General features: G+C 37.9%; 1 protein-coding gene across 11 annotated transcripts in view; it reads right to left on the minus strand.

Moving 5' to 3' along the window:
- Positions 1-12,114, minus strand: part of adgrb2 (adhesion G protein-coupled receptor B2) — a 1,003,794-nt gene that overhangs the window by 238,383 nt on the left and 753,297 nt on the right. For all 11 annotated transcript variants that reach the window (XM_051919045.1, XM_028818906.2, XM_051919049.1 and 8 more), the window contains one exon: positions 2,075-2,201. In XM_051919045.1, the coding sequence (XP_051775005.1) occupies positions 2,075-2,201 (127 nt within the window). The remainder of the gene's footprint in view (positions 1-2,074; positions 2,202-12,114) is intronic.

The following is a 12,114-nucleotide window of genomic DNA, read 5'->3' on the forward strand; positions in this document are numbered from 1 at the left end:
TGGCTTACATATTTATCTCCTGGGTCTTTTATGTAGGCCTATTGTTGCCACTTTTTATAAAACAGAAATGTTTTACCTTTTGATTGTCAATGAAAGAAAACAATAAAAGAAACTCATTTGATAACATAAGATTCTAAGATCTGATTAGCCCAATTTCGGGTCACTGGGAAATGAAGCAATTCTCAGCATTGGGCAGATTGCAGGAGCCAAAATGGAGTAACCTCAGTCCATTGTAAGGCCCACTTACTGACATACACAGTAAGCAGTGCTTACCATTCAGTCACTGTTTTACCCCAACTGAGTTCAATTCAAACAATAAAGCTAGTGTAAAAGTAAGGCTTCTTACTTGGATTCAATAACTTATGTTCTAAAACTATACCTTTCGCAGAGTGTTGAACCACACATTATTCCCAGCCTCTCAATGTTGTTTGCTCTCTTATATTATATATGGTAATGTTTGCTGTTTGCTGAATGTTTTTCACTTCTTCTGTACATTACCTTTTATATTTTAAATTACATAAATTGGCAGGGAACTGTGTGTAGCAATTCTGTTTTAATTGTACATTTAGTTATACATTAAGAAATTATTGCAGCTACCCCAAAAGACGCTGGTTCAACTGTTTTTTCACCAAGTTGCATCTTCTCCTTAAATTCACTAAATTCACCTATTAAGCAAATTGCCACACAAGGCATCCTACTCCACATTGGTCTTAAGCAGCTAATTTTACCAAGACAGACCACACTACTTACTTCTGCCTGGCACTAACACTTATCCCATTTTATTATTATGGGCTTACTTAGATTAAAAAATTAATGCATGCTAAAACTAAAAAGAAGAAAAAAATAAAAAGCAGATTCTGTAATGAGAGCTGTATTTCCACTGTAGATTTGCTCTTTGTGATCAGACCGAGTACACCAATACTTTGCCCAAAACAGGTAGGAGAGTCTTGCACCTCAGTGCATCAGCAATAACTCTGCGTGTGTGCATGAATGTGCATGTGTGCACGCTCAAGTATAAAAAGCACAAAGCTCACAGCTGAACTCCAGACTCCAGTCCATCTGTTTTTTGCAACACGCAGTTCATTCCTCGGGGCAATTTTCCATCTCCCAGCCTACCGCTGGCCCTCTCTGCATATCAATCACAGTAATGGGGTTCATAGTCTTTTCAGAAATCTAGGTCAAAAGCAGCCTTCAAATGGGGGGGTGAACCAGTCACAACAACAACATCATCGTCATCATCGTCATCATCAAATCCACCCCAGCTTATAACAGTGTAGATTAGCTGCATCCCATACAAACTGCTACTTTGCAGTAAAGCGGGATAAAAAAAGATTGAGAAGCATGACATACAAACAACAAAAAAAAAGCTCAGTGATGGCCCTCAAAATTTCAAGTTTCAAATTGTTTCCTAGACCCACAGGATACAAAAAAGAAAATATCAGAAACTAAACAAAGCAAAACCTTGAAATTTGCAAAGCAAGGGTACCTGCAAAGTGAGAATGTAACTTTTCAAATAAAGCTTACAACATACACAAATTTCAAAGCAAACCAAAATATTTCTGTTCAAATATTCTATTTCAATGCAGTCCTAAAAAATCTTTTTTAGTTAGAGGCATAAAGTAGATTTCAAGAAGGCCACTTGTCCAATTACTTTACACTTTTAAACACATTGTTTATTTCAATGGAAACATTAAAAATATCATAATTGCATAATTTCAAAACTTCATCACCACATAATGTTAAAAATGCATAGCTGAAAACATTAAATTAAGCATAGCATTTCAAATCAATTTCAACTGGCCAGGGCACAGGCAAAAGGATCCTCCCATGGATGAAGCTGGTACTCTGCTCCTTGGTGATTTAAACAAGTCAGTAAAGTTCACTCTGGCAGAAGAGAGAGAAGTAAAAAAAAACACACACGCGCACATCCAGTGCTGCAGAAGATGTAGAACCAGCACATCTACTTTGCTCTCCACTTTACAAGGCAGACCCAGACAAACAAAACAGGACAGAACAGCTTGCCTGCCCACTTTTATTTTTTCCCTCTACTTTTTAAAAATAACGTGCAACTTACCAGATCTTTAGGTTGCTGGGATAAGACAGCAAAGGTGGAGATGTGTTCACAGAGACATTTGGTGTGGACAGAATGAAATCGGATGGTTTGGCAGCCTTGAGTGTCCCAGTTTTCTGTGCCAACCTCCCTGATTAACAGGAAAGGGTGGGGGGGGGGGGGGGGGTAGGAGAGAGAGGAACAGAAAAGAAGAAAAACACACACACACATATATACAGAAAGTGAGAGAGAGGCATTCAAATTATAAAGCACACCATGACACACAGATCCTATAGACTCATTAACCCCCTCAGGTTTGCCGTGCCTACAAAGCAGGTGCAGATTCATCCAAGCGCTCAGCTTGCACAAACAGGTCATATTGGTACCCCTTCAACAGAGCTTCTTGCTTTAGGAAATAACTGCACTCATTTTCATATCTGAAGAGTTGGCTGTTTGAAAAAGCTAGCAAAAATGTAAATTCTGAATGGGTCCCATATGAAGATGTCCTACAGGATTACACTAAAGCAGCCTGTGTGGTACACAGCATTGCTTCAGAACGACATAGCACATTTTAATATGGGGAAGTTTCCTTAGTTAGAAAAGTGCTAGCAGGTACTCTGTGAGATTCCCTTGACGGCTTCAATGACCTTCTTATAATCATCAAACAGATCAGAAAACAAGCTTCATTAGAAACGTAACCATTTGGTTTGGGAGCAGTACTAAAAAGAGGTGGACAAGAAAAACTTTCAGATAGAAACCAAGAAGAAAAATTGCTTTTGGGACCAAAGTCAGCATTTCACTCCCTCAGATGAGATACTGCATCAGCAAAATTTAGCATGCAGTGGAGAGGCACCCAGAGAAGGGGATTGGAGGCAGTCAGCAAAGAGTGTGTCTCTGTAGACTCACAGTATTTACATGATAATACAAACGTCATTGCTTCATTTTAACAGTGATGGTATGCAGGAAGCTACCCGTTTTTTAATCTCAGAGGCACCTCTTAGGTTATGTAGTTTTGGAGTTTTGTCACACTCTTGCATTCAAAATCCAAGTTTTGAGTTTAAACTGTAAAATTAGGAATCTTTTTTTTTTTAACAGTTTAAGTTTAAACAATCACAACACCCTCCATACTGGTTTTATAGGATTCTATAATGGGAAGCCAAGCAATGAAGAATGAAGGTCATGAGAGAGTCTCAGGAAAACAGTGCAAGAATTCTATTGACATTCATCTTGAGGAGTGGGGTCATAAAGAGCAAATTCTACCATCGAAAAGAGTGGGTCACCATTGCTTCTGCATTATATATTGTACTGTTTCAGTGGCATTCGGTTTTCTTAATTCCAAGAAACTTTTGTGAGGAAAAATATATGTCAAGAGAAAATTGTCTATTACTTTAGTTAAAAAGGACTTCACTGACTTAGATCTACAAAGAACAGAAGGTGGAAAGGATGGAGTGAATGTCACAGTGATAACAGAAATATTTCATTTACACTGCTTCCATTTGCATCAAGGCTGAGGGGCAGCAAACTAGTCTCATTGAAAATATCAGCAAGAGCTGACATGTAATCCTGCATAACAGGAGAAAATATTCCTACCTGACATTCTGCTATTGGGATGTAAAATTAATAACCTGAGCTTATGATTTCTCAGGCTTCAGCTTGTGTTCTCTCATTTAAGATCCCCGATCAAACAGTATGAGAACTCAAATAGGCATGCTTTGTAGAAATGGCAAAAATGGAAACCACGTCAACAGAACATTGTTCTACTTTTTTGTAAAGGTGTTTTTCATTTTTCTGTCATGACTCACTGCTTCCATGTCCTTTTAATAATGACGCATCCCAATAACTGCAATAATTAAAAATAGTTTTTAACAAATTTTAATAATGATAAATTTTGACCTTATAGCTTAAATGTGAGTTTATTTAGATTATTACATAATCTATACAACTGTTTATCAGTTACATCCTTTTTCTGAACCTACTTATTCTGTTTAAGATTTGTGTGGTTCAAGCAGCACTGAGTGTAAGGCACAAATGAACCCCAGATGGATCAGCACTCTGCCACAGATTATCACACACAAATCCACCCTCTCTTACACCAAACTGATATGCACACATAGTCAGCATTTCACTAAACCTGCATGCCTTTGGGATGTGGGAATAAAATCACACAAACACAGATAGAGGTCAGCCTAGAATTTAAATCTGTCAGACAACTTTGCAACTACAAAATAATTTAACACACACTGCTTGTTAAGCATATTCAAGGATCAGCCTTCCTAATATTAAAAAATGTACTCATTTATTAAACAGGGAGAACAAATGTTCTAGGCACATATATTCTAAGTATTGCTGACATTGTGTCCGTGATGAGGAAAAAAAGACACCAAACGTCTGCACTGATTAAAGAAGTTTACACTACATTGATCAAGAATTTAATACACAACTTGAAATGACCAGTGCTACATTTGGTAAGAACTTATGTCTTATGTAACATTTAAGTGGCACTTTTGTACTTATACACTCTATACAATCTATACACTATTGGTAATGTGCACTTGTATTTGCCAGTTTCCAAGGTGACTTGAGAAATCAAGACAGATGATGATTGTGTACATACAGTGCCTGCAGAAAGTATTCAGTCCACTTTACTTTTACACATTTTGCTGTTGCATCCATATGCTAAAATTGCTTAAACAACACTGAGTGTTCCAGAGTAACAGGATTTTAAAATTTTTTTTGCAAATTTATCAAAAATAAAAAACTGAAATATGACATTGAAGTATTCATGCCCTTTGTTATGACAGTTGAAATTTGGCTAAGATTCATCACAGTCTATTGATCATCATTAAGATGTTTCTACACCTTGTTTGGAGTCCACCTGCATTCAAATCAATTTATTGGACATAATTTGCCCTTGGGTTCTTAAGGAGGTTAGCGAGTACTGTGGCGGATGGCCGGAGCCCTTACCCAGCCAGGACGCCTAGAGTATGGAAAGACCGGGGAATAGAGTATTTTCAGGACAGTTTCTCCCTGGGGACGATAAAGGGCAGCCCTCTTGGTTTCCAGTGGGGTCATGGGTCAGGAGCATGGGAGCTAACCCTGCTGGGGCCGGTGGCCATCGCCAGGGGGTGCATGGACATTTTCAGGGCCCTATTTGGCCAGAAGTGTGACCGGAAGAAGCTCATTGGGCACCTGGAGTCCTTCCGGATGCCCTATAAAAGGAGCCAGAGTCGGGAGGAGGGAGACGAAACTTGCCAGGAGGAGTGGAGGAGAAAAGAGAGAGAGAAGAAGAAGAAGAGATTTGTATATTGTGTGCTGGGCTTGGGGACTGTGTTTGGCTTGTGGGAGACAGTGAAGACGTTTCCCACAAGGGAAAAAAAAAAGTCTGGTGTGTTTTGCAGTTGTGACTTTCGGCGTTTCTGTCCGTGCCGGGTTGGGGCAACAGTGCCCACCTTGGAGGTCCACATTACATATATAAACCCTTGACACATATTTTTAGGAAGTCACTGCACACTTGGCAAACTCTGAACGATTGGAAAATGGCAAATATTATCCTACTATATAAAAATGGTGACTGAGCAGATCCAAGGAACTATAGGCCAGTAAGCTTAACGTGCATCGCATGAAAATTAATGGAAGTAACTATTAAGGATAAGATTGAGCAGCACATGGCAAGTACAGGAGATTTACTGAACGGTCCACATGGGTTAAGACGAGGGATGTCTTGTTTTACCAATATGCTGGAATTGTATGAGGAAGAACAAAAGGATTTAAACAAAGTGGAGCATATGATATTTTTTATCTGGACTTTCACCAAACATTTGATAAGGTGCCACATGAGAGGTTGGGCATCAAACTGAAAGAAGTGGGAGTTCAGGGTGATGTTTTTAGATGGCTGCAGAATTAGCTCAGACACAGGATGCAGAGGGTGATGGTGTGAGGAACCTTCTCAGAATTGGCCAATGTTAAGAGTGGCGTTCCACAGGGGTCTGTGCTAGGGCTGCTGCTATTTTTAATATAAATGATTTGCATAGCAATATAAGTAACAAGCTGTTTAAGTTTACTGATATTACCAAGATAGGTGGACTGGCAGATAATCTAGAATCTGTTAAATCATAACAGGGGTACTTGGACAGCATACAGGCTTGGGCAGATTTGTGGCAGAGTTAGATTAATGTAAGTAAATGTAAAGTATTACACATAGGAAGTAAAAATGTTAGGTTTGAATACACAATGGGCAGTCTGAAAATTGTACGCCCTATGAAAAGGATTTAGGAGTTGTAGTGGACTCTATGCTATCAACTTCCCAACAGTGTTCAGAAGCCATTAAGAAGGTTAACAGAATATTTATTTATAATAGCACAATGTGTGGAATATTAGTTCAAGAAAGTTATTCTCAAGTTTTATTATGCGCTAGTGAGGCCTCGTCTGGAGTACTGTGTGCAGTTTTGGTCTCCATGCTACAAAAAGGACATAGCAGCACTAGAAAAGGTCCAGAGAAGAGCTCATTCCAGGGCTACAGTAGGTGACTTTTGAAGAAAGGTTAAAAGATCAAAAACCAAGCCATGAGGTGAAAGGAATAATCTGGAGAAGGCTACAAAAAAGTCTGCAGCATTGAAAGTTCGCAGGTGTAGAGTGGACTTCATAATTCCTAAATATAATAAATTTGGAAGAACCATGACTCTTGCTAGAGATGACTCCTTGGCTAAACTGAACAATTGTGGGTAAAGAGCATTGGAAAGAGAAGTGACTAAGAACCTAATGGTCACTCTAGCTAAGCTCCAGTGTGAAGATGGGAGAAACTTCCTGAAGGACAACCACCACTTCAACACTCCATTAATCTGGGCAGAGTGGCCAGGTGACACATCACTGTAATAAACAAGATTCTGTGACCTGAAGAAACCAAGATTTAACTGTTTGGTCTCAATTCGCATCTGGAGAAACCAGGCACTGATCATCACAAGTGGCAGCATCATGCCAAGGGGTTTTGTTTAGTGGCAAAGACTGGAATACAAGACAGGGTTGGGAAAAGCTGAACAGAGGAAAATACAGAGATAGGTTTAATTAAAACCTGCTCCCAATTGCTCTGGACTGAAGGTTCACCATCCAACAGGACAATGTCCCTAAGCAAAAAGTGAAGACATCACAGGAGTGGCTTAGGGACAACTCTGGTATTGTCCTTGATTGCCACAGCAAAAACTCAGACTTGGACCCAGTCAAACATCTCTGGAGGGATATAAAATATCTGTTGTAAGGAAAAGAAAAATAAAGTGATTGAAACTGTCTGCCTATTAAACTAGGACATCCTGACTTCCCCTGTACCAGCACATTTAAATAAGAAAATGAGATTGTATATAAAATTTTACTTTATATTTTGTTCTCTGATAAGTTTACAAATAAGAAGTATTATTTGTTTTAACTAGGCATTCACAAATGACTCTCAATTATTAACTATTTTGAGACATAATAATGCATAGGTTTGTTTATGGACAACACCATAAATCTGTATGCTGATTGGCGAGATTGAAATGCTTTGTAGTCATACAGTATGTAAATTAACCTAGCTGATTAAAGGAAGCTTTCTGTTAGGTTTCCTTAGTCTGCCATAATGCATTGAAAAGGGAACATGGGGGCTCTTCCTGTTGGCATAAATAACAGACAACCATGTTTGAATTTAATTTACAACAATGGATTGAGACTGAGTACTTTCCACAATAGTTTTGGTTTCAAACCTTGGCTTGTTATCTTATCTCACTACAATTCTCACCTGTGCTGATCTCGAGTTGGGCATTTTCGCTACTAGGCTGATTTGCAATGGAATAATGTTCCTTACTGCCACTGAATCGTCTGTGTGGACGGGATTGTGTAGCTGCTTTTCTCTGCTTGTGCAGCTCTCACTGTTGTAGTCTTGTGTGAGAGATAGGATTTAACAATGTTGGAGTCAAAAAGAGTCAAAAGAGAGAGTTTATGCTGTCTTGGGGAATGCTCGGCGGCTCTTGGCCTGCATGATATTTCAACAGATGAAAATGTCCTTGAATGTGGCCACACTGAGTGATGTCCACAGAGGTTTTCCCTGCCTATGTATGCTTTCCTTAACTCATGACTGCAGAATTTCCCTTGTTGGTATGCCAGGACTGTGTGAGGATACCACTTTCAGATTAGTCACTGTCAATCAATGCATGTGGCAGAGGCAACTTGAATAGAAGTGAACATTCCAGGTCTTTCTTTTGGTTTAAGATATAGGGCCTCAGTATTGAGGGGTAAAATACCGTATGGGATCATACATGATAGTGCTCAGTATGAAGAGTAATAAAGTTTGAGATTTAGAACGTACTGGGTGGACATGACTGTGCTGAAGCCTTATTTAGGGAAAAGCTTTCAGTAGTGAGGCAAAGGAATGATGCTTCCTTCTTGCGAGACAGTTTAACTGTAAGGGTGCTTGCAAAGCTAATACATACAGATGCTGGTTCTAAACAAAGTGGGTTAGTAGTACTAAGAGTTAAAGAAAAATTTCTGCAGAAGATTTATTTTATTTCCATAAAGTGTCCAAGACCAGAGCAGAATGCCACTGATGGTAAAGCAAAAGTATGGCAATTTGGAAAATAATATCCTACACTATAATGGGGTGACTGATTGACTAACTAAGCACTTAAAATAAAAAAAGATCTTAATGTACAGCAAGAGAGCGAGAGAACGTTTGAAAAGAATGAAAGGTGAAAATGCTGTTGAAAGGAGTACAAATGTTGCTTTAGTTGTTTTATAAGGTGGCATGTTTGGAGAAAAAATGTTGACAGTGATTAAACGGGCTAAGCGAATGCTGGATGTGTATAATAATCTTTTATTATGGCTAAGAAACAGTATGTAAAAAGGATTTCTTTGCCTGCAATTAATTTTAAAATTTATGCCATTTTAATCATTAATGCAATTGCTGAGAAAATTAGAAATATCTTTGGTATCTGAATGAATTTGGGTTAAAATATGTGTTTTGTATATGCATGTTATGAATTTTATATGTAAAGCATGAATAAGGTTACTGTTCAATTGATTAAGATTTAAATAAAATATTTAATAATAGATATTAATATTTTTAATTAGAGATATATACATAAACAAGTTGTCAGGTACCTTGACAAATGGCTTAGCAATTTTTTAAAAATTAGAAAGGAAAGGTTTTCTGAGTAGACTTTGCATGTTCTTCGTGTGCTGGATTGGCTCTTGGGCATGTGTGTTCAACTTGTAGTGGGCTGGCATTCTGTCTAGGTATACTCTATGTACAGTTATGCTCTAGCAATAAGGGTAGTGTATAAATAATGCAATAGAAAATGTTTAACCAATAAAAGGGGTAGACTGTGCTTTATCTACAAAATCCACACTCTGAAAAAATTAGCAAGGAAAACCACAAGATATCAATGACACACCATGTATGAACTAACCTTAACAGAAACTTATCGGTAAATTAATCAATGTAGATAACATTTATTCATTAGCCTATTTTCATATAATTAGAATAAAGTCATGTTTAACTGATAAAAGTATCAGATGCTCCACTCTTAATATGCAACAGTGTGATGAGCTAACTACCCAGAGGGGATTTTAAATATAAATAGACTTTGAATTATAAGCCATTTATTGTTTATTATATATTGATTTCCCTTCCGATCCCTTCCTAATGTTTAAGAATATGAGTATATTTTAAATGTGAAACAGAATAGAATGTTATTGTTTGCATGTCTACATAGCTGATGGAAGGTTTAGTTTTATTTTCTATAATTTGATGTTCTAATGAAACGTTCTGGTCAGTTGATTCAAATTCAAAAGCCTAAAGTAGAAATTTAGTTAGTAGTGAAAATAACAGCTTAAGGAAACATAGCCAGAATATGTATAAAGGAACTGTTTTAGTTTTACAATAATACTTTAAGAGATATGATTAAAGTGGCACAATTGTGCGGTGATAGCACTGCTGCCTCCTCCACTCCGGGTTCTTCTTGCGTGAAATTTGCATGTTCTCTCTGTGTTTTTGTGTGTTTCCTCCAGGTGCTCCGCTTTCCTCCCACAGTCCAAAGTCATTCATATTAGATGAATTGGCAACACTAAATTGGCCCTAATGGGTGTGTGCCCCCTGTTCAGGGGATTGTTCCTGCTTTATACACCGTCCCTGCATATAAAAAATAGGAGATACTGTATGCTTAACAGATGAATTTCAAGATATTTTCTACTGAAATAATAGCTTTTGATATAATTTAAAGGACTTTATGTAGGAAAAGATAACACATTATGATGTGTGAGTCACTGTCTTGCACCCCAAAACACAAGGCTGAGTCTCAGTTATTAGCAAAACCAATTTTATTCAGCTTGAAACAGAAACAGCATGGTTATTTATTGTAGCGAGATCTATGACTCTCCTATACACAGATATAGCAGTCAGGCAGGGTCATGGCCAGTTAGTGGTCAAGTAACACTGTTCCCTGCAGTTATAATGTTCCTTGCATCATCCATCGGCGGCAGGCACTCATAGTCCAGGTTGCCCCGGCAAATGATAGGCTGACTTCCACAGACACGGCAATCATGCTTCGGGACACTCTTCGGTGTCTCATCTCGTTGAGGGGAGTCCCAAAAGAATTTAGAAACCTTACAATATACAGTATATTGTATGAATTACCTGTCAGCCTTAGATATAATGATACATCTATCACTCTTGTAGATGATTTTAAAAATCAGAGCCTGAAATATAGGAAAAAATGTGGACATACTTGAACAATATTACGAAAAAGGAAATGTCGAGCCTGTTTTAGCATATTTTGATCTTAATTTTTTAAACAAATTATAAATTCAATAGTCTAGACTGGATTTCTTCCTCAACTTCTGCATTTCACCATGCCAAGATTTTCTGGAAAGAACTCTAGATGTTAGTGCAAGAAATGAATTTTCAATGATTTGCGACAGCCCAGTTTTTGATATGAAATGAAGGATTTTAACTTTGAAGTTTGCCTCAGTAGGTAAAAGTTTTACTACCACTGAGATTTGTTTGTCAAAGCTTAGAGAATAATCATAGATGATATCCAGGCTCCTGACAGCATTATAAATTTGGACCTCAACAAGCATAAATGACCTCAGTTTTATTTTCATCCTGAATTTAATATTGTCAATACACTTCATCAACTTTTTTTACAGATGAGATGATGTCAGGGCTAACTTTAATATAAAGCTGGGTATCATCAGCATAACAGAGGTAACTGACACAATGTTTTTGGAAAAAGGACCCCAGGGGGAGTAAATATAAGGCAAATAATAAAGGGGCCAGAATAGAGCCCTATGGTACGCCTTGAGCGAGCGGAGCTGGCTGGGAGAAGTTATCACCTATGTTAACTGATCTACCATTTAAGATCTACCATTTAAGTAGGACGCAAACCACATCAGACTGCACACTCAAGCTGTTTTAATAGAACCCTATGGTCCACTGTATGAAAAGCTGCACTAAAGTCCAGCAACTCAAAAACGGCAAAACAAACCGAGTCCAAAGTTAGTAGAATATCTTTTGTCACCTTCAACAAAACAGATTCTGTGCTATGAATGTTTTAAAGCCAGATTGAAACACAGTTATTTTCCTCCAAATATGAAAGTAATTGTACGTGAACCAACTTTTCCATAATTTTGGACAGGAAACAGAGCTTAGATATACTGTAGGCCTGTAATTTGAAAGCACTGTAGAGTCCAGAGTAGGCTTCTTCAGTAGTGGCTGAACAATTGCATACTTGACATTGTCAGGCATTTCCCCCCATTTTTAAACAGTTTTCAATTATAGCAAAAACAAGTGGAGTGATTAAACCCCTTTAAACAGGAGTGCAGGTAAAATATCAAGAGGATAAATGGAAGGTTTCAAGTCCATGACCAGAGTTGTGCATGAACTAGTTCAGAAGAGCACATGAACTTAATGTAACATTATTTTCAAGTGAAGAACTTGAACATCAGCTAGTTCAGCTTTATGTGACATTCTGGATCTGGTTTAGGTCCAGATTAAACGTTTTGCCTTACCCTGTAATGTAGGGGTTAAGGGATAAACACAAATA

Source organism: Erpetoichthys calabaricus, chromosome 14 (assembly GCF_900747795.2).
Source record: "Erpetoichthys calabaricus chromosome 14, fErpCal1.3, whole genome shotgun sequence".
Taxonomy (NCBI): domain Eukaryota; kingdom Metazoa; phylum Chordata; class Cladistia; order Polypteriformes; family Polypteridae; genus Erpetoichthys; species Erpetoichthys calabaricus.